The 23,385-nt window shown below is 42.9% G+C and overlaps 1 protein-coding gene across 2 annotated transcripts; it reads left to right on the top strand.

Moving 5' to 3' along the window:
• Positions 1-2,995: 2,995 nt before the first annotated feature.
• Positions 2,996-16,415, top strand: LIN7C (lin-7 cell polarity scaffold C). 2 transcript variants are annotated; one of them, XM_086472152.1, is made up of 6 exons: positions 2,996-3,037; positions 8,245-8,363; positions 9,675-9,746; positions 10,090-10,299; positions 11,730-11,756; positions 12,826-16,415. In XM_086472152.1, exons 1-6 carry the CDS (start codon positions 3,001-3,003, stop codon positions 12,985-12,987), a joined length of 627 nt encoding a protein of 208 aa, XP_086328278.1. In that variant the 5' UTR covers positions 2,996-3,000; the 3' UTR covers positions 12,988-16,415. The 2 variants fall into 2 exon arrangements, with proteins under 2 accessions (XP_086328278.1, XP_086328277.1); XM_086472151.1 differs by lacking the exon at positions 11,730-11,756 and having other exon boundaries at positions 12,832-16,415.
• Positions 16,416-23,385: the final 6,970 nt, after the last annotated feature.

Here is a 23,385-nt window from a genome sequence, read left to right as displayed (position 1 = left end):
AACTATCACAACAATATTAAGACCTTACTAATTTATAAAGAAAGCTCATCCTCTTCCTCAGTTGCAGATAAACTTCTTACACACTAAGACCTGTCACCTAAAACCAACCGTGCTTTCATTTTAAGTCAGCTTGCACTAGAGAGAGGTTTCCGTTTTCTCTTGGACTGGTAACGCAATTATTTTCCAATGAAGACACAGAGTGCATCACTTGATTATTGAAAATCCTTCAAAAATACCTCTAGAGTGTCGCTGCACACACAAAAGCCTGCAGGATGTGCTTGCTCCCAGAAGTCCTGCTGCCATACAGTACAGCATAAAGCACCAATACATGTGGCATTGAAGTGCAGCTGGTAACACCCAGGCTAGTTCATCCATGAAGATATAAGTAAAGTAACTCTGGTAAAAATGTCACAAGTTTGTGTGACACAGACAGTGGGTCTGAATTAATAATTTCATTCTAGTTAGCAAAACACATCAATTGAAGTTTAATGCTTAGACCTTTCATGCTTCTCAGCCACTGCTGTATAAATACATATACCTAGGCATTCAGGAGGAGCACCCCCCGCTCTTTGGAGTCGCTTCTGGGACATGTTTTTCCTCCAAACGCTTACCAGGATAGGGATTTCCTGACTATGATGGCACAGTCTCTCATCCTAATACTGAATCTGTCAGTATCCACCTATGCTTTGACTTTTTCTTGAGAAAAATATAGCTCGGCAGTTCATTCCCTTCTAGTGGGATTAGACTTCTGACTTACACAGTGGCTATTTCTTTCATTCAAATACATTTCTTGGTTTTGAAGACAAAAAGCGTACTAAAATACCTCTGCCGTAGCAATGCTTGGCTTTGTAACTTAAGACACCACTGCAAAAATCTGGCTGTCCTGAAAAAATACAGCAGCGCGCTTCCATGTCACCTCAGAAAGGAAAACGCAAATGGGTGTCAGAGAATCACAGAATGGCAGGGGTTGGAAGGGACCTCTGGAGATCATCTACTCCAGCCCCCCGCTAAAGCAGCTTCCCCTACAGCAGGTCACACAGGAAACCTGCGTGCTTTTTCTTCTTCTATATAACCTGTAGTCTTATTTTCCTTCCCTCTATTGTGGTCCTGGACTGGCATTCCACTTCTTCCCCTGGAATATCAAGCCTGTCATTCTTTGGATCTTCTGGAGGACGCAGAAAAGGCGTGCAGGCCAACTTTCAGGTTTTTTATTAAAATGGACAGCAATGTCAAATTTTATACCAAAGTCTTCTCTCTCTCAGATAGTTGGTTGAGTTCCATAGGTGCTACAAAAAAGCAAACCCCAGAGTAAGTGGTCGCTTTGCTGCTTCTTTTCCATTCTTTTCTAAGATTATAACCCCACTAGTGTTTCTGCTACCCACAGAACTTCTGGTGTAAAAAACCCTAGCTTTCTCAAATAAAAGATAATCAGAGAAAGTAAGTTCCCTTTTGGAAACAAAGAACAAACAGAACCGAATAACTATTACGTTATCACCACTCTTCACAGATCACAAATTAGAAACCCAAATTCTGTTGTTGCGCTTTTTTCTGCAGTTACAAATCAGTGCAAATACTTGGAGCAATACGGTTTAAATTGGACAGTGCTATGAAGTAGACAGTGGAAGCACTACATAAAAATTGGTTTTCAGATTTTCTTATTTTCATAATGTCACTGTCCAATTCACTGGGTCTACAGGAAAGTTAAAGCAGCTGCTTTAACTTCTGAATCTTGAGGCTTTACTGAAGTCAGAATAATGCTACTCTAAAGGTATGTTTAAACACGTATTTTTATTACACATCTTTTGGAAAAATCTTAAGATTTATTAAATATTGCTGAACACTCATTTTTCTCCATAGGCTCATCTGTCCAAAGTCAGAGGAGGCTATTTAAAGTTTCAATCACTTGTAAGTGAATGGTAGTTCCTGCACCACTATGATAGAAACATCTGGATTTTATTCCAGAAACATTCTACAGTTCCAGCTGCTAAAACACTTTTTCTTGCTGGAAACTAGTCTGTGAGGATTTAATTTGGTTCACCTGCAAAATTCCATTCATATGACCTTTTCGTTGCAGCGCACACGCAGCATCCTTCAAACTGAGAGGAACTGGCATTCAAATGAATCACAGAAAGGAGGGAGTACATCACTGTCACGTTAGGCGACACTATGAGACCTGCGGAGAACTATTCTCTTTCAAGGCAAAACATACCCATCGCAGACAAAATCAAAGCTGAACATGGCGGGTTATACCCTCAGAATAAATTCAGAATGTAGAAATACATGCCCTGAAGTAGTCTCCTTTTCCAGAAAAAGCCTCCCAGGGCACGTCATACCTACACCGATTTGATACGGTAGCCAAGTGCAGTACGTTCACACCACACAGATTAAATTTATACCAAACAAGAAATGTAAAGCACATGCTTCACATTTCAGACAGGCAGAACAACAACATTGATGCATACATTCCATCTCCAGGGGCACTCAGGGTGAACGGAAAGTTACCCGCTCCCTGTGTTGTGTTTTTACCGTGTGAAGAGCCCTCGGTAATGTTGAGGGGGGGGGGAGGGAACACAAAAAAAAAAGAAAAAAAGTAGAGTGCATCTTCCAGCGAACCTGCCATCATTTTGGCCGGGAGCTGGGGGGGCACGGAGCCGACAGGAACCACGTCCCGGGACACCGAGGGGCGGGAACCACGTCCCGGGACACCGAGGGGCGGGAGGCGGATGGCGCCTCCGCACGGGCCCGCTGCGGCTCCGCGCCGCCCGCGCTCCTTCGCACGCCCGAGGGCGCACTGCAACGGCCCCCGCGCCACCCACGCGGGAGCCGCACGCCGTGACTGCGCCCGCAACCCCGCGCCCCACCGGCGCCGCCATGTCGCCCCCGCGGGCACGGCCCCCGCCGTCGGCACCGGCACCGGCACCGCCCCCCCCCCCCCCCCCCCCCCCCGCGGCTTTTCCGGTAGCGCGCGTCACTTCCCGTCCGGGCCGCAGCGAGGAGAAGATGGCGGCGCTGGGCGAGCCGGTGCGGCTGGAGCGAGGTGAGCGCGACTGCGGCCGAGGGACGGGCGCTGCCGCCCGGGCCGGGCCGGGCTGGGCCCCGGAGCGCGTTGCCGCGGGTCTGGCCCGAGCCCCTGGGGCGGCCTTCGCCGTCCCGGCGGCCTGAGGCCTCGGGGAGCGCCGTGCCGCGGCGGCGGAGGAGGCGAGAGCGGGCAGCGGCGGCGGTACCGCCCTCTCCGGGCCGCCGCAGGGCACCGAGCGGCTCCTCTCCCCCCGGGGACAGCCGGAGGGCAGCCGTGCGGTACCTGCTGAGAAAATGTTTTCCTTCGCTTCTGGTGCTTTCCGTGTGCCGGTGGCCTTGCTTCTTCGGCTGGTCCTTGTGCAGCCCGCGGCGGTTTGCCTCGCGTTTCAGCCCGTGGCTGGGTTTCCGTGGGTGCGCTCGCCCCGGACCTTCTGTAGACGTGTCTGCTGGGCCTTCACTCGGGTCAGCGCTTCTGCCAGCTCTTTATTCGATCTGCGAACTCCTTATTTCTGTTTCTTTCCTGGGAAGACGTAACTCTTGAACGCAACTGAATTCTTAGCTTTCCGTTCAATCTGTTAGGCTGTTTCTTAGCAGTAATAATTTAGTGGGTTTTTATAGAAGGCAACCGACACGTGCAGGGGTCCCTCTACACTTGTTCATGGCTCTGCTCAACTCTGTCACCCTTTTACATCTATGTTTTCATACCGATTTTCCAGTTGATAGGCTTAATTTGTATCGTTAATACTGTACAGTGCATTTCTAGAATTAGTAGAGAAACAGATAAAATACAAAACCCAGTCGGGTATTTTTTCCTTAGTACGTTTGTGTCTTTTATCCAGGGCTTTTGAGAAAGCTTCGTGATAAACTTCTTTCAGGGTGGTTCTTCAGAGCAGTGAAAGGTCCACAATAGCTCGCTGAACACTTACTTCTATAACAATATATATTGTTGGTTTATTAGTGTGTATTTGGGAAAATGGGGATTGGAAAATGCAATTTGAATGGGAAAATAATACTGAGAATGAGACATCCTGGTTTGAAAAGGAAAACAATTCGGTGGAGTGTTGGTGGTTGGAGGAGCTGACTGGTTTCCTGCTGCCATTCCCATGGGACCGCCACCTTTGCTCATAGTGCTAGGTGCTTTTTTGTAGATGCATAAGACACTGTCTGTACCCCCTTTATTGTGGTCGGTGCTACCGCGTGTTACCTCCCACAGAATTCATTTTTTCAATTGGCCTTACTCCTTCCCATTCCACAAGTGAACCACTTGTAATGGGTGAGAGAAGGCCTGTAAATAGTGACTTACGTAAGGATTTCACTTCCCACTCCTCAGCTCATCTACTCTCCCTACTCCAAAGCTTGTTAACTAGGGCAGCTGCTTTGGCAGTGGATTAGTTGCTCTCGGTAGGTCTGTGGAGTTAAACCTCAGTCGGCGTCCTTCTCCACCTCATTACCCTGCCACTATGCTCTAACCATTAAACAAACAAATCTGCAGGGTTATTTAGGGATCAGTGGGACAAAGGAGCTATTTAGTCTTCCCACATATTGGTCTTTTTAAGAAAAGACGAAAAAGGGAGCACAGTATAATGGACCTACAAAAGCAAGATCTTTATTTACAGAAATAAATAACCTTTGTTGATTGAATGGGGTTGACTGCAGATAACCTGATGGTGAATCATCAGCTTGAAAGTGAACATCATTAATGTTGGCATATAGCATAAGAAAAGAGAGAATAGTGTAGAAAAGGGGCTGATTTGAAATGGTTACCATATGCTTACCATCAGGGCAACTGAAACTTCTCCCCGTCTGTTCTCTCCTCCAAGCTGCATTGCAAACACCACCACCCAGATTCACTGGATGGCAGGGATTTAACGTTTTGAAGTTATTCATATGGTTTGGTGGTGGTGTGTGATGAGTCTACATACACCTTGGGAATCCAGGCTGTTTGAACATAAGCAGCAGAGGTGGTTAATGAGGAGTATCTATGAGGATGCTGCATTTTTCCTCTTTCTGTGATTTGTTCACACATATGCTTGGAGTGGTGGCATCTTGCTGGCTTTTTTTCCACATTCTTTTAGTTTCAGTGTATCTTTCTGGACTTCAATCTAGTATGTTATGGTCACAAAAGGTGACTTTTGAAGAACAGGCAACTGATATACAAAGGATGAAAAGGTTTAAAGAAAATCCATATTAGTTATGTGTGGATTCCATTTTACAATGGGTTTTATGGGTTTTTTTAATCACCTACCTCTGGAGTTTTTCTACATTGATCCTTGTTGAAATACATCACTGAAACAGTTCTGTTATTTCAGTCTCTGGTGCTGACCAGTTGGCTAAACCGTAGTGTTAATATTGTGAGGAAGACAGCTTTCAGCTGAGCATATCCCGAGCAGTAGTTCAGGAGGAAGCGAACTACATCAGCAGAGCAGCTGACAATCTTTTCTTGCAAATGAAAGGTGCATGTTTTGGCACTTATTCCCAGCCAAACTGGTTCCTTTCCAGAGCAGTATTGCCGGGGAGACATTGAATCTTCAGCTTTTGACTAATTGTGCCTAATGCGGTTCAGCAGGGGAAAGTTACGCTTAGTTCCTTTCTGGACTGGTATAACAGGGTCCTGTCAGCAGGGTAAAACAAAACCCTGTTGGGGAAAAAGTGCCCTGGTAGTGGGGTCTATAGCTGGTATCTACGTGAGCAAGGGGCGCAGTGCGGTAAAAGGAGATCTGTAGAGCGCTGAGGACCCAGCTTTCACGTTGTGTTGGTCTGCTTTGGGTTTTTACCTTGCAGCAGCAGCTTGGTCCTTTGATCCGAAAGCCCTTTTTTATTAAAGGGCATCTTCTGCTTTAGTTTCATCTAAAAGGAATCCAGTTCAGTGTATCCCAGTCACTTTTTGACAAGCTGATTCTGTGCTCTAAACCTGTGCTTTATGAAAGACGCAGCTGGTTCTCGAACTAGCCAGTTTTACCTTAGGGTATAAAATGCGACGTGGTTGAACAACTTGTCTGTTAGGAGATCCGGGTAGGGAATATATCTAGTTTACTGATGAAACACGGAGGTCAAAAAAGAGGAGAAATGGATTTCTGGAGTCTTCATTTTTGCAGCTACTCTTTGGATCGGTAGATGGCTGTCACCCTTTAAAATTTCCTGCGGTGTCCTCCTCAGACTGTTAGATAACAGGGTCGTGCGCCCTACGGCTTAACACGGTTCATGGACCACAGGCTTGAGAACGGCCGTGTAGAACTGTACCCTTCATGTGCGTGACAGTCGTTGTCTGCAAACATCTGCAAGTGTTTACATGATAGCTGTATTGTAGTTTACGTACTTATTAGGCTTTTAATGAATATATGGAGTGTTGGAGGATTGGAAGTGCTGCTATTGCCGTCTGCTGATCATTGTACTTCGAGCTGTGCAGTGCAAGACTTCATGAAATTAGGATAATTTGTACTGCTGTTGCTGAACCCAAGGATTACTAAGAATGCTGGTGATTTTGCTTCATAAAAAGATTGAAAGATTAATAAACAATCACATCTAGAATCTCTTTAATTTACCAGCTATTTCGTATGTTAAATGAAGTACAAAATGTGTGTTAGGAAATTAAAAGCTGTAGAAGCATTTTTTCATTTTCTAACTGTACAAATAGCAAATATGCATGCCTGTGTGAAATGAGTTCTCTGTAGGCTTGGGATTAGTAATAGCTAAAATTTAGGTTTTGATATTTCTTTCCTTTAGATAAGTGGTGCTTGTAAAGCTTGGAAATGCTTGCCAAAACCCACCAAGTTCTCATGGCATGTAGAAACCTTAACTCTCATCTGAAATAATTCATGTCTTGTGGCTGTAGTCATAATACCTGGATGATGCTCTGTGAAGGATTTGTTTCCACTCCATGGATGACCAGTCTGTGAGGTTAAGTTGTACCTTGTTTAGTTGACTGCACCACCTGATCTCAGTGGAGTAGTCGGTAAGATGTGTGTGTCTGATAATTCGCAGAAGTGGACAGAACATCACTGTGAGTTGTCTCTCTTGTCAGTGCACTTCACCTTAATGTCAGAACATACACCCCACTGTGTTTTCATCTTGTTACGTAAATTCTCTCTTCTTACACTTGGCCTTTAGGAGAAGTTTGTGGCTATTGCACATCTTCTGTGCTGACATGATGCCATTGAGTAGATGTGCCTTGACATGAAAAACGATTGCCTAAAGGTTAATTACAGAAAAAAGGAAGTAATGTATCTGGGATGTAGCAGTGTCCCAGACTTCATCCTTTTCTAAAATAATCTGTGCCTTATTTATGTAGAAGATTAATCACTGCTTCTTTGCCTTTGTGGTAATGAAGGTAATCCTTTCTATCTGCTTTTCTGAGAGACTGTTCTGTTCAAGGACTTGCGTGATTCAGAATCATCACTAATGTAACACTCTTAAAATACAAATGAGGGCTATGAACGTGTTCTGCTCTTGTAGAGCTGCCAGGAGCATGTCACGCAGCGTTTGATGTCATGTTTGCTGCCTGTCTTGGGTCATACTGGTCTGGAATCAAATCCTTCACAGGGAGTTCAGTTTCACAAAGTAGCATCTGCGTTTCTGAGAACATGGACAACTTGAATTCTTAGGAACACATTTCTATGAGCTTGGAGCAAAGAGGTTTGGGGTTCAGGATTCTAGACTGCAGAGATGTTCTTTCTCAGTTGAGAATATCAAAAGGTGTTTGGTTGTTTTTCTAAGCAGTTGGGGGGGGGAGGCCAGTTCTCAGCCCTGTTGTAGGGAAAGTACTGAGCATAATCTCGCTGAACTAATTTTTTGAACGTGAAAGGAATGTTAGCGTATTTGATGATATTCTAGCTGGTTTTAGCAAAATGTTATCCATGCAGTAGATAAATTACGAAGCATAAGTATGAGATGTTGACAGTGTATGTATCAGTGAAATATTTCAGTCCGACTTAAGCTTTAAGGAAAAATCAGATTGTCTTTGTACTATCCGTATGGCAGTGATACCTCCAGATATTTTACAGGGTTGAGTCACCCTAAAAATAGTCTGCAAGTACACTGTTTTATTGTCATGTTTTCTAGATACCTAGTTTTATGGGGGAAATTAAACTAATACATAATTTTAAGGTGTATAAAGTGCACACACATGCACACAGACTACTCCCTTAATTTAAAAAAAAAAAAAAAAAACCAAACCAAACTTGAGTTTCCTCAGGCATTCTTTATTACTAATGCTTTATTTTTCTATAGACATCTGCAGAGCAATTGAATTGCTGGAAAAATTACAGAGAAGTGGAGAAGTGCCACCACAAAAGCTACAGGCTTTGCAAAGGGTCCTTCAAAGTGAATTCTGTAATGCTGTAAGGGAGGTAAGTTAATGTGACGTAAGCAGTTGCCTTGAGTTAAAAACCAGTATGCTTTACTCCTTTGTTTTTGTGTTCGGTGCAAAACTCTGAGGTTTTTTTTCTTTCTAAAAGCTGGATTTGACTTACAGAGCTTAATAGGACAGGACTTATTTTTTAAAGTACAAAAGAAAATATTTGGGATAGCATAGGTGTATCGAATAATGGCTCAGGAGCAAATCACCTTTTAGAGGTTGTTTACTGGCAGCTAGCAGGCTGTTATCCTCTTGAAATGTGAGAATGGACAGAGTACTAATTACCTCTGTTTCTTTTAAGCCAAATCCACAGCACCTTGAGGTGGAGCCTTGCACCACCTCATCTTCATTCCAGATACTGCTTTGGAGATTTTGGGGTGATTGAATGTGCCCTGCTATTGCTGTTGGTGCTACTACTAACAATAACACCTGGAGTGAGTTAAAAGATCTGTTTGTAGCTCTTAATGACGTCTTTGTCTCTAAATTGGAGAGACATGGATTTGACGGATGGACCACTCGGTAGATAAGGAAGTGGCTGGATGGTCACACTCAAAGAGTCACAGTCAACGGCTCCATGTCCAAGTGGAGACCAGTGACAAGTGGTGTTCCCCAGGGTATCAGGACCAGCACTGTTTGACGTCTTTGTCAGAGACATGGACAGTGGGACTGAGTGCGCCCTCAGCAAGTTTGGCAATGACACCAAGCTGGGTGGTGCGGCTGACACGCTGGAGGGGAGGGAGGCCATCCAGAGGGACCCTGACAGGCTGGAGAGGTGGGTCCGTGCAAACCTCATGCAGTTCAGCAAGGCCCAGTGTGAGGTCCTGCACCTGGGTTGGGGCAATCCCAAGCACAGATACAGGCTGGGGGATGAGTGGATGGAGAGCAGCCCTGGGGAGAAGGACTTGGGGGTGTTGGTTGACAAGAAGCTCAACATGACCCAGCAATGTGTGCTTGCAGCTCAGAAAGCCAACTGCATCCTGGGCTGCATCCAAAGCAGCGTGGCCAGCAGGTTGAGGGAGGGGATTCTTCCCCTGTGCTCTGCTCTGGTGAGGCCCCCCCTGCAGGGCTGCGTCCAGCTTTGGGGCCCCCAGCACAAGACAGACACAGACCTGCTCAGGTGAGTCCAGAGGAGGCCACAAAGATGTTCAGGGGGCTGGAGCACCTCCCCTGGGAGAACAGGCTGAGAGAATTGGGGTTGTACTTTTTAATTTACACATTTTTGAGTCGTACCTGATATTTTGTTATATTATCTACGCAGAAAAATATCATTTTTCCCCATACTTAAACTGTTTTGTCTCTAAAGGTGTATGAACATGTATACGAAACTGTGGATATCAGCAGTAGCCCAGAAGTTAGAGCTAATGCAACAGCAAAGGTAAAAGCCAAACTGTAACTTGTGTAAAGTACGGTAGTTTGTTGCTCTAGAAGCAGAAGATTATTTAAAATGCAGAAGGATATTATCTAGATGTCTGATAAAATGGATATGCTTAATAGGTTATTAAAATGTGTAACAAAAGACTTGTTATTTTTAAGTTTCTTCCGTTTTATTCATGGAGTTCTAAATTGTTCATGCTAGTGTTCGTATCTAGGGAATTAATCTCATTTCTCTTAATATTTAAGTACTTTGAGATAAAAATACTTTTTCAGGCTGCTCACTTTGTCTAGCTAAGGGGTCTATATTTAATTTCTTATAAATAGGAAAATCTTGTTTCTTACAGGCCACCGTAGCTGCCTTTGCTGCTAGTGAAGGTCATTCCCATCCCAGAGTGGTTGAACTTCCCAAAACGGAAGAAGGTCTTGGATTCAACATTATGGGAGGCAAAGAACAAAATTCTCCAATCTATATCTCTCGAATTATCCCTGGCGGTATAGCTGATAGACATGGAGGCCTGAAACGTGGAGACCAGCTGCTTTCTGTAAACGGAGTGGTAGGAATTCTTTTCACTTGATGTAGCAGTAACTGCTTGTTTCCACTTGGGGGCATACGGAGAATATACATGGCACAAGCTCGGTGTTGTGTTTTAATCTTGGCAAAAAAGTTTCTTTTTGTCTGTGCAAGAACAACTTGGAACCACTTGCCTAGGTTTCTACAGAGTTGTGTGCGTTGAGAGCTCTAGGGTTATGCTTTGGTTATCTGTCTCAGCTGGGAACTGTACTATTTATGTCAGCATTTCAGATTCTGAGGGGTTGTATAAAGCTAGTCAAAGTGTTATTTTGTGAAGTAATAAATGCCATTACGGCTTCCTTCTTCATCCAAGTTTCATGGTGCAGATTTTAACTTCTATAGTCTTCTGCACCTTCTAAGGTAAGTAGTAAATTATGGTATGGTGCGTTAGACTGACCTGATTCTCCTTATCCGAACAAAAATGCTACTGCATAATGGAAGTTATGATAAGATGGAACTACAAGGTGGTGTTATCTTCAGTTGTATGGTATTTTTTTTGCTTCCACTTACGTGTACTGAGCTTCAAAAACAGAGGCCTTTTAGCGTATTTTAAGGAGTGTATGTATAAAGTGCTGTTGTGGATATTTATTTTTAATAAGTATCTTCTTCTGAAGAGTTACAACACAAAAAGCAAAACACAGGGTGACTGAAAAGAGGGGGCTACGGACGGGCTTTGACTTAAGGCAGCTGCTAGTCAAATGCATGTAAATGCTCTATAACCCTTGCTTTTGTTTATGGAGAAGCTGTACGCTAGCTTAAAAATAATGTTGTCATCATTAGATCTGCAAATCCAATTTTATTTTAAGTCCGAGGGTCAAACTGAATCCTGTGCTCTTTAACCTGAGTGGGTTTTTTTGACACATGAAAGGAAGAGAGACCTACTCGGTGTCTGTACTCTGGGAAGTCCCTGCTAGCACAGGTCTCTGACATATTTGGCTCCTAACTATTACGTGGCAGTCCAGCTGTCCTTTTCAGGAGATGTAGGAGGAATCATGGCCGTAGTGACACAACTGTCCTTGGCCTAGCCTTCCTGTTATTTTGAAGCATTGAAGGACAATTGTGGGACTGTCTTCAGATGAGGCCTTCCTCACCCACAGACCCTCTTAAAGAAAACAAAACCACCACTCCACCCAAAGCTGCACCTGATCATCAGGCGGTTGGTGCAACTAACGCTGACTGGGGGTGTGCGCGTGCACACGTGTGACTAGAGCGAGCCGTTAAGGGTACAGTTGAGAATGCCAGCGTGGCCTCAGAGTCATCACCTTCTCTGCAGATGGAATCCTGTCATCAATATATATGACAGGCATTTTCTTGTAGTTGTAATTTCTAACTTAATAATTAAAATAAAAAATGGCCACTGCCAAGACTGCAGTGAACGTGCCTTAAAATGAGTTTGTTTTTTTTTTTTTCCAGCTGGGAGATTTTGAGTGTGCTCCAGAATTTTGATAGAGTTAAACATACAACTTTACAAACCTTTTATTACCAGTTTTAAACAGAACAGCCTACACATCCACTTGAATAACACAGATGAAAACATTCAAATGTATGTGTTGTCTTAAGTCTGATAGAAGAGAAATAACTTGGGTTTTTTTAACTGTTGTCTTTCTTTCTGTAAGTAACTTTATAGTAACGGGGAAACCCTCCAATCAACAGGTACATCACCTGCCTTCTAGCTTCTAATAGCACCAGTGGGAGGTAGGCTTGGGGTAGTCCCATTGTTGTGTTTGATAAGTTTGGGAGAAATAAGTTTTGCTGATAAAATGTATGCTGTCCAGGAATGTATATTTGGATGCAGTTGTTGAGAATTGTTGCTTAAAATCTGTAATTAGATGAATCCAATATAACCCTGATAAATTCTGAGAGCTGTTTTAAAGGGAAGTGTTTTTATTCTGTTCTTACTGAGTTGGATTAGGCTGTTCTTAATCGGTTTAGAGGAAATGAACTTGAATACTTTGCATTTCCTGAGACGTGTGGAGCCCGAAGAAGCGGCACGCTGCATGTTAGCTGCTGTATTGCAGGTGCCCCGTGTGCACTGCTTTGCCTTGTCATCGCACAGGGTCACAGCAAGGCGGCAGCTATCTTGCAGTTGTCTGTGGCAACTTCTTAGGCAAATTGAGGGTGACTACTGAATTTAAAATGCATGCTGAAAGAAGAAAAACAATCTTGAATTTTAAATAAGCATCCTCCTGAAGGTGTTGATTTTTAAGTGTAGTTTCATAATTGCCCAATGTTATCCTTGTTTTACTTACTGTATGTAAATACAGAATTTAATTGTTCAGCATAAACCTAACCAAAAGTTTTGCTCTACTCTTGTTAATGCTAATTAGTATGTTTATCATCACCTCTTATTGATTTGCTGAAGAATAAATCCTGAACTTGGGTGATGTCCTTGTGCAGTCTTCAAACTAGAATACTTCAATATTTTATTACATAGAATTTGTACAAAAAATGGAAAAAAAAATGTTTTCAGTGTGTAGCTTTACTAATACTATACTTAATGCTTTATGCTTTGCAGAGTGTCGAAGGTGAACACCATGAAAAAGCAGTAGAACTGCTGAAGGCAGCTCAAGGAAAGGTTAAATTAGTTGTGCGATACACACCAAAGGTCCTGGAAGAAATGGAGTCGAGATTTGAAAAAATGAGATCGGCAAAACGCAGGCAGCAAAATTAACGTTGTATGCAATAACTTAAAGAGAAAATATATTCCATTTGCGTTTTATAGTTTGCTTTGTGACTCAGTTGATCCAATGCCTGGGCTACAAAAGACCCTGTCCTTTTCATAGAATCACAGAATGACTGACGTTGGAGGGACTCCTGGAGACCATCTAACCCAAGACCATCTAAACCCTGCTTAGAGGAGGGTTAGCTAGAGCAGGTTGCTCAGGACTGACAGGCTGGGTCTTTGAGCATCTCCAAGGATGGAGACTCCAGAAGATCTCTGGGCAACCTGTTCTAGTGTTTCGATCTCCCTCACACTACAAAGGTCCATTCTTATGTTTAAACAGAACTTTCTGTATTTCCATTTGTGCCCGTTGCCTCTTGTCCGGTCACTGGATGCTCCTGAGAAGAGTCTGGCTCTTTTTGTACTCCTCCCTATCAGGCATTTACAGGTGTTGGTAGGATCACCCCTGAGGCTTCTCTTCTCCAGGCTAGACAATCCCAGTTCTCTCAGCTTCTTGTCTGTCTGTCATGCTCCAATCACTTAATCACCTTTGTGGCCCTTCACTGGACTCGCTCTTGTACGTCCGTGTCTGTATTGAACTGGGGAGCCCAAAACTGGACCCAGCACTTGAGCTGTGTCTCACCGGGGCTGAGCAGAGGGGAAGAATCATCTCCCTCAACTTGCTGGCAGTTCCCTCCTAATGCAGCCCAGGAGGCTGCTGGGGCACGTGGTGGCTTGTGGTCAGCTCGGTGTCGCTCCCAGCAAGGCTGCCTTGCAGCTGGTTGGCCCCCAGCCTGTACTGGTGCAGGGGCTTATTCCTCCCCAGGTGTAGGGCTTTGCACTTCCCTTTGCTGAACTTGATGAGATTCTTCTTTGCCCATTTCTCCTGCCTCCCGGGGTCCCTTTGAATGGGTCGCTGAGGGTGCTCTGGCCCGTCACCCGTGTTAAGGAAAACGTTGAACAGTTGGGACCCCAGCGCAGACCCCTGGGGTGCATCAGTAGTGACTGGCACCCAGCAGGACTTTGTGCCACTGATCACAACAGCCCTCGGCGGTCCAGCCATTTTTAGAATGTTTTCGTCTCCCTGTGGCTCACAGTTTGAGGAATGTGTACTTTTAAAATGGCCTAAGATACCCTGAAAAAGTGTATATGTTGATATTTCTATTGATTATTTTTTTAAATAAGTCTCGTGTCAGACATTTAAGCATGAAAGTGAATTTACAAATTTTTCAAAAGCATTTAATAAGACATACTTGTACCATTGGTGTCCCTTTTTTCCTGGTGATTTTTTTTTTTGTCATTGTTTAACTTAGAATCAACAGGGTTTTTTGCTGAATTTTGGAAAAAAAGATTCTTATGTAGCAGTATTTTGGCACTTTTCTTAAGAATATGTTCTATATCAGCTACAAAACCTAATCATGATCTACTGTGTAGCTGATAATAATACCAGATTTTTTAATGTTTTGGTGAGTACATTATTTTTACACTTCTACTAAATTGCAATTCATTACTCTGGAAATTAATTACCTCACTTGTAAATAATTTACGGTTGGTGTTCTCATATAATGATTTTGTAATAGCCAACACTTACAAATTTGCAGCAATCATTCCTGTGACTTATATTATTTTGTACTAATTTTAGAGCAGTTAAGGAGAAAAATGTAATGGTGTATGCAGTTCTGGCTTGACTCTAGATGTATTTTTATATTCAGAAACAGAAGATATATTAATGTAGTGCAAAAGAATTCCAGATGTTTCCCTGACTTTCTGCCTGTTTAAAAGAAATATTCACCTTAATTGTCATACCTGTTGTGGTTTTAGTATGTTCGGTTGTAGTCTTATCTACCGACTGGCTGTATTGGTCTTGGAATAGTTAGTACCTAAATTATTGATTATTGCATTTATAAGAGCAGAATGTTCTGAGGCCAGGTTGCCGTGACATGTGAACTTGTCCGGGGTTTTATTACTGACTGCTGCTGACTGGGAGGATTCTTGTTGGTACTACAGAACAACTCCATCACCGTTGCTATAAAACTTCATGTGGAACGGTGCTGTGGTGGTGATAAGGAATCTCCAGCTGTAAGCGATTCGTGTCTTATCTCAAGGGCAGTTGATGGTGGCACAGTTCTTGTGAGCTGTTCTGAAAGGAAATTTCTGGACAGCAGTCTGCTGCTTGGAATCTACCAGGTTTGAGGCTGTACTTGTGTAGTTTAGGTTTTAGGGTTGTTTTTCGTTTAGTTTTTTAAGCTTCACCTTTTGGTATATATCTAGAATTTAACTTGATTGTCTACTGGATGTCTGTTCCCTTGTATGGCAGCTACGAGTGCATCCCAATGGACTGTTAGTAATCTGATTCTTAGAAGCTTAAACTGAAAAGTGCAGTTCTTGCTCTGTGGCTAATCCCTGCTCTTTTCACGTGGGGCGGTATGATCCGTTGTGAAATAGTTCGGTATGTGAAAGAAAGGAAAAGGTTAGCGGTCTAGAAGTGACAGCATGAAGCTTGTGCTTTGTCAGTTGATCTATTGGAAAAGAAAAAATGTGGTTGCTATAGGCAAGTGAGAAATGTGGTTGCTTCCTGCATGTCCGTAAGCATGGTAAGCCTGCAAAGAGAAACGTGGATTTTAAAGATACTGATAGTTTGAAAATGCAGTATAAATGTTTATCAGTTAGATGATGTTGAGCACTGAATTGCGTGGTTGATGGGTGTCATAGGCCTCCTTCAAAAGGCCTCATGTTACTGGTACAACCATGTTGTTGAACTGTTTATTTTTATGGAGCAACTAATGTTTAAAGTATTGAGACCAAAATCACTAGTTAGACCAGTTGTGGATGTGTTTTAATTTAATTGTAAAATAGTAGAGGTTTGGTTTAGAGCTATATATAAATATATATATATATTCATTCAAGAAAGGTCTGGATACAAGATAGAAATGTGCATTTTAAACCTGTCTCCCTTGTGTTACTGAACAAAGAGGTGTGTTTTGTTACTCTACGGAAATATTTACTCTAGTGCAGCTAGAGCTGCTAAATGGAGTCACATTTTCGTTCTGAATTGTAGCATTTCGGTACGGTTTATCAGCTACTACAAAGTGTGGGGAGGTACATCTGGGCATATAAATTGTACGTGTAGAATTTAATAAAGTTTTTTAAATTGCAACAACAAAAATTGCCAATAAACAGACAACTTGTTAATAAGTCATCTTTAATACTATGAAAACCCTGTAAGGAACGGATGGATTAAAATATTCCAGGGAACTTGATCTCTGTTACTACTGAGCAGTGCCTGTACTGTGTTATATGCAGTCCCTACACACTTGGCATATCGGGTGTGCAAACGGATTAAGAGGAGGTATCGTTTCTGCAGGTAACTTCCGCATCTGCTGCTGCTGTGAGGGATCTTTGGGTTTTATCAACAGAAAAATAAAAGTTAAATTTCATGTGTGTTGTGTTTGTGCATTTTTCTTCTGACTTTCCATTTTGAGTCCTGTTTTCAGACTGCTCTGGTTGGGTGTTTATAATCTCTAGGGCGTAACATAAACACCCTGCATGTGTGCGGGCATCCGAAGAGACAAACTTTAAATCTGTTATTAGTTTGCTCTCCTGATTGCTTAAGGGTCTTCCCTTTCCTACCCCGATGTTTTGTGATTTGTTGGAGAAGAAAATCAGTGCTATAAAGGATTTATAATACCTTGGACCTCCTGAGTTTTTGAGACCTCCTCAGTCTCAGCTGCGTAAACTCAAATGATGCATATTGTTCTGAGTCAGGTATTATCTTTTAATTGTTTGAAGCCAGTATCTCAAGTAAGGAGATGCTGAATTTCTGCAATTCCTTGTTTAAAGTCCTTGCAAAGTTGTCAGCCTTTCAGAAAAATATGCCTGGAGTTATGAACTGAGCTCAAGGTATGAGAAAGTGCTTCAGTTGTGAATGTAAAAGGACTTGGTTTATAATGTAGGTGGGCTGGACTGCAAATTGGAAATATACTCACAAATATTTATGTGAATATTTTCATTTGATGTAGAGGCTTGGTAACATTAATGGAAAATAACATTGTCAATTTTATTTTAAAATCAAATAATTTTCATGATCTGGCTTACACAGTGGCGATCTCTGTTCTGCTAAATGTGGTTTAGAGAGAAACTGAATTTCAATATAAGGCTTATAGCAAGGAACAAAAGATCGACTGAAGGTAATGTAATTTCATAACTTAAAAAGCAGTAGTTTATCTACCTCCTGTTTTTCATTGCAATTACGGGCTTAACTGATTTTAAAACAACTGGAGAAGTTGGTGAAAGACACTTTATTTCTGACTTCAACTGTGACCTAGCAGTCAGTGTCCAAACAAGCTGGAAAAGTATTTTGGCCAAGCTGGTGTCCCACCTTAAACATGCGCACCTGAGCAGAACCAAACTTAACCTAAGTAAAAGAAACAACTTCATAGTTTTACTGCAAAATTATTTTCTTCTCTTCTGATCATTTCTTCTGGAGGCTGGTGCTGGATGCAAAAGTGTTTCATCTTAATTTAAAACCTGAAACGCTAATTTGAAAAAGCAAAACCTCTGTGTATCTGTGGCTGCCTGCATATTGGCATAGACTGATGAAACTCGGCGGTCCCATCACCTCGTCCTCAGTTACGAGTACTCGCTTGTGCTGGCGTTTGCTGGGGTTTTGACACCTATGGAGCCATTTCAGACCAGTAAAGAAGCGGAAAGCAGTGAATTGTGTTGTCAGGCTTTTTGAGTCTGTTTCCATTGACGTAAGTGTCTTCAAAAAGCGGAGTGCCTGGTCGAAGGAGTCGTGGTGATGCACGGAAAGGCTGAGACCATGGCAGGCAGACAAACCGACTGGGATCGCAGGGAAGCCCAAGACACGGAGCAGTCTGGGTTTCTGGTGTTCTTTGTCTTGTAAAATCCTGATTAGAAGCTGGTTTTAGAGAAGAGCCTGCACTCGCTTCTGTAGGGAAGTTGTCCTTTGCCTGCAGAGTCTGAGGCCAAGACAGGACGCTCAACAGAAGACATCTGAAATCAGAAGTGTGCTTCAGGATGGAATTCGTTGCTGAAAACAAACCAAGAAAACTGCCACAAAAGTTCCAGAGAAGCCTTTTAAAATTAGGTTGGGGTTGAAGTTTTGATGGGCGGCTGTTTCTCGTTGTTCAGAGACCCATCTGCATCCCACGCCTTTTTTCGTTGTGTTTTCTTGGGGTGGGTTGGTTGGTTGAAGTGAATTGGGTATTTTATTGGTAACAAAAGCTTAAAAGGTTTAAAATAAAGTCTTCAGCTTAGACACGTGCTAATCATCTTCCCCACTCCTCAAAGAAAAATGAAGGAGCCTTGTCACACACTGCAGGACTTGGGAAACTGGGTCTGTTCATTCCAAACTGAACAATCCTCAGATACCTCTATGACCTTTGTATCTGTTTAATGGTGTAGTTTGATGTATCGATAAATCTTGCCTATACAGAAAGGCTTCTGTTAATGTAAAAGCTGGAGGAAGATGGATACATTCCGGTATTACTGGGTGTTCATGTTCATTCTTATAAAACCTTACACTGAAATGATGTGTCCTGGTGAGAAATGGTGATATTTAAACAGTTGTTTTCTCCCTCCCTTCCTGCCCTGCTCACTGCTCCTTGTCATAATTTTTTTTTTAAATAGTACATTTTCCTGGCTGGTTAATCTGATCCGATAGCCATGTTTGCCTTCTGTGCTATCTAAGAGTTAACCAGGTTTTTGTATGAAGTTACAGGATTTTTTTCCCATCATATACTCTGTTTCAGGCACTCAGACATATTCCTTCTTTCATGTTTCTCTCTGATTTCTCTTTGGCTATCTAGAAAATAGATTTGTAGAGGGGGGAAAAAACCCCAAACACACCACCACGACCAAAAAGTTGTCTTCCCGAAGAGTGGGAGCCTGTACTGTGTACTTCCAAAGGTGAGTACAACCACCTGTACCTGGTTCTTATCTAATCACGGCTCCACTTCTCCGCCCAAGCAGTACAGTAGCATTGTCTGAATAAAATCTAATCTGTGCTGGAGACTGGATGGCTAACAGCAGGGAAATAAGTCATCGGGCCTTTCACCTGCTTCAAGGGGCTGTAAGTAAAAGGCAAAAGTTAGTGATTTATTGTATTACTGGCATTGCAGTAGCGCCTAGAAGTCCCAGGTTGGAATAGGGTTTCTATTGTATTTTGCAGCATACAAACATGGAACAAATGGTTTGGCTCCAGAAAGCCTCAATCTGCTGCTAAGCAATTGTAGGTTTTGTGGCTGCTGCTGTAAGGTAAGTGCTTCTGAGAGGCATGAAAAAACACACACAAAAAAAACCCAAAACAAAAACAAAAAACACCCAGTAGAAAACAAAGTAAGACTTTTTGCAGTTTCCTCTGCAATTTCATTTGGGGCAAATTTTATTTTATTTTTTCCTCCAAGGAGTACAAAAATGAGCCTGTCCCTCGGCGCAAGCAGACGGCTTGAGGTGAAAATACCTGCTCTGGTATACGTATTAAAACTTGCTATTTTTTTTGGCAGGCTCCTATGATCTTGCCGAAGATGAGAGCCTGCGGTAGCCATGCTTTTTTTTTTTTTTTCCCCTGATCATTTCCATGATAAATGTGGAGTCCATAAGATATTGTATTTGTTGCTGTTTTGTCAAAGTAGTAAATGCGTGTGACGTGTCTGAGCTGCCGCTGGCGTTAGACGCCGCAGTGTAACCGTGTACAGCAACAGCTTTAGATAAATGTGAGGACATACACAAATGAAATAGCAAAAGTAATTCTAATTAGACAAGTAGGATGCAACGAAGTAAAAAAAAAATAAAAATATCATGATAATAAAGGACTGCAGCTACTTACCAAAAGTGATGGTTGCGTCTTTGAAGTTTCTGTCATCTGTTAAGCATTGCCAAATAGGTTTTTGCTTCGTCCTAGGTGTCCCCCAAAGCTTTCATATGAATTTCTAGGTCTTGTCTGCGTGCTAGTCATTAATATCATGGTGTTAGGCCATTCTTGGTGTGCTGGCCAGTGGATACGTGTCCCAGGTAGCGATTTATCAGTGGCTGGTACGTTCACGTCCCTCCGCCCATCTTTGAAAATGGCCTGGCCCCCTTGGGGAGCAGCGGTGTTGGCGTGTGTCAGTTCTTGAATCAGCGCCAGCCCCTCCGCAGTGAAATACATGCTGTGACCTTTAGCCTTGGTTGTGATTTCAAAACTTGAAGAATTTGTTTCCACTTTTATACATCTTCCCAGTATTTGACGACAGAGAAGACCTCAAAAATATTTCCAAAGATGAGTTGGCTGCCTCAAAACAAGCCATCCCCAAAGTGGAAAAACGCTTATGGCTTCTAAAGGATTTATTTGTCTGGAATTTGTTCTGCAGCACACATCCAATCTGCAAATGCTGAAGGCAAGCTTTGGGTTAAGCCTGGCTCGGCCAGGCGTGCCACCTGGCAGAAGAACCATAACCATCCATCTCCTGCGAGTTAAAGAGAGTTCTGTGGGCGAACAATGCCGCTCTGGCTTTTGCAGCTTTTTGGTTTGTTTTGCAGGTGCCGTCATTTTTGCGTTAGCCTTGTGCTGCAGAACAAACCTTGAACGTCTCTGCGTGGCAAGCCAGACAGAAACTGTGGGAAGTGACTTAGCGGTGAGCCAAAAAACAAGGATAAAAAATGGGCAGGAAGGATAAAATAGGCCCAAAATGACTAGTGTAGGCTTATGCCCCAAATTTTGAAGCTAGCTTGGTATCTGATACCTTAACTTGATGATAAATCTTAATTAGTCAGCGGTTCACTTCGCATCCTTCACTCAAGAGACCAGCTACTTAGAATAAATCTGAGATTCCTCAGTTGCTCTGGTAGTAAGGACTCTGCCAAAGCCATTGAGTCACTTGCCTTTTCGAAAAGGCAATCTAAAGTCCATCTTACAGAAACGAAGGCACCTGCAGGTTAGTAATGTTTATACTGCTTCAAAATAGAAATAAAAGTAAACTTGCTGTTCCACTGCAGCGTTCAAGTGAGAGACAAAGTACAACAGAGACAAAGCGTTAGAGAGCAATGAGGAGTCGTGTGCTGTAACAAACCCAAACCAACACTTCTGGTCATCTTCAAGGCTCCACATACAGGAAGAAAGCAGCCCCGTGCAGTCACCTAGTCATTTCAGAGAACAGGCCAAAATAAGGTATCTGGCGTTTGTGCAGCACAATTTAAATCTGTAACATTGCATCTGGGAATCTTGCTGGGTTAATTTATACCGATAGAAAATTAAATTTATACTAATAGAAAATTCAGTTCAAAACCTATGGGGAGTGTATCCCCTCAGTCTTCACCAGGGATATTCTCATATCCATGACTTAAATCATTTGTTATCACTGGACTGAAAATCGTTTGTTCCCAAATGATTACTTTATGATTAATTGTTCCCTTATAAGATCCCATGTATTTCTCCATGTGTATTTTTTTTTTCCAGAGCATTTGGGTTATTCTGTGGTGATGATAAGTAATATATCAATTCAAGTTTTCTTTGATAAAGAATTTAAACAAAAGGATTTTATTCACTGCGACACAGGAGCTTTAATAATATTTTGCTAAACAGCTTAGGGTCGCAGGCATGTTCTGGGAGTAATTTATCATCGAAGTTAAGTTTACTCATTTACACTACTTGGGCTCCACTGTAATTCTTCAAAATTGGGTTTAAGTAGGATTTAAAGCTACATAATCCTTAAGCTGGTCCCCTGCAAAGGCAGATTTCAACCTTAAAGCACAGCTTTGTTTAGGTTTTTTAATTCCTAATATGATGTATTGCCTTAAATTTTATACTGGTCAGCGCTCCAGTGGCTTATAAAAAAAGTTAAAAATAGGCTATGTGTCTTACCAAATAAAATTCTTGTGGTTCCCTATGGAGGCTTTTGGGGAAAGGGGTCCCAGGGGCTGCTGCCTGTGTGGTGGGGCAGGCTGGGCGAGCGCTCGCCCCTGCTAGACGCTGCCGGAGAGCTGCCGCCGGGGCTGGCTGCCGCCCCTGCCCGCCCTGCCTGCCTTCGCACCTCCAGTGCTCCTCTCGCTACTTCTCCTTTGGCCACGTGTTGTGAAATTTGCCAAAATGCTTAAAGTACATATCAGTGGGTACGGACGTTGCCTTTCCAGCAGCTGAACTAGCGGGTAGGCTTGGCTCTGAGCTATTGGGCTTTGTTCTTGCAGGTTGTTTCTCTACTCAGCTGTGGCTCTGTCCTCACTGAATTACATGTACTTCTTTGTAACCCCTTCCCTGGGAAGGATTTGCTCATCATATATAAACCGTCTGGTCATGAGCTGATTTCACTTTGGCTGTAATTTGTTTTGTCGTAATGTTAAAATTATTTCGTGCTAGCAGATCTGTAGACAATCTTGATCACACTGTGCTTGTAATGAACATTTTATAGAAGAAAATTAACCTTCAAAACTAGAACCACCTGCGTTTTAGCACCAATCATCCCCCTTTCTTTAAAACAGGCGATGGTCCGTTAGCTCAGCCTGACTTAGAAACTGCTGAATTGCCACAAAGTGCAAAGTTAAGGGGTGCTCAGACCTAAACCAGTGTATCAGGGAGGAGGTGAGTGGTCAGACAGAGAGAAGAGGTGCGCAGCGTCTGGCCCCATCGGAGAGTTCTGCTCAAGGCCTGCAGTTTGGGGGGGATTCACCTGAAAGCAGGAGAAGCTGGGGTCCTGCCTGGGAGATCAGACTGCCCAGCGCTACCCTAGGTTGGGTGGGAGTGGGCTGGAGGGGAAGGTGCCCAAGGGACAGGTACTTGATGCCTCCTACCTTACGCCTGCTTTCGTACAGTAAGACAAAGCTGTGCTGTACTTCTGCTTACAGTGGAACATCACACTCCGTTTAAAAGAAGATGCACAATTCTTATTGAAGCCTGTTTTAGCATCTTTTATTACAACTTTCTAGATGGAATATAGATCGACGTGAATATTGGGCTAAACCCTAACCTTACTTCCCAGTTATTTTGTCCTAAATTGCTTTTTCATTCCCGTAGTTACCTATTTTCAGCTGATCATTGGGTTAGAATGCTAAGATAAAATTAATTTACGTCATGATGTTATTACATTATAGCAGGAACTGTTCCCCCTTTTCTTTCAAGGGCAATCCATAGTACTGGAGAATCTCCAGAGCTAATTCTAGACAGCAGAGGAGCTGAGACACTTCTATGCTAAAAAGGCCACTCCAAACAAAAAGCCACCACTCACCACTTCTCTGGGCTGTCCTCTCTGTTGGTTTTGCTCTACCCTGTTTACTGAAGGTGCTGGAATAAGCTGCTTGCTGTTGTTCCCTTGCCTATTCACAGCCCAGCTCGCTGCATTCCAGAGGCAGCTTTTGGGACAAGGGAGCAAGGATAGATTCACCAGGCCAGACTGCAAATCACATTGTGCTCCA

The sequence above is a fragment of the Leptosomus discolor genome, chromosome 12 (assembly GCF_034619465.1).
Source record: "Leptosomus discolor isolate bLepDis1 chromosome 12, bLepDis1.hap2, whole genome shotgun sequence".
Lineage (NCBI taxonomy): Eukaryota > Metazoa > Chordata > Aves > Leptosomiformes > Leptosomidae > Leptosomus > Leptosomus discolor.
The sequence above is the reverse complement of the archived record's forward strand: the minus strand, read 5'-3'. Positions and strand labels throughout refer to the sequence as shown.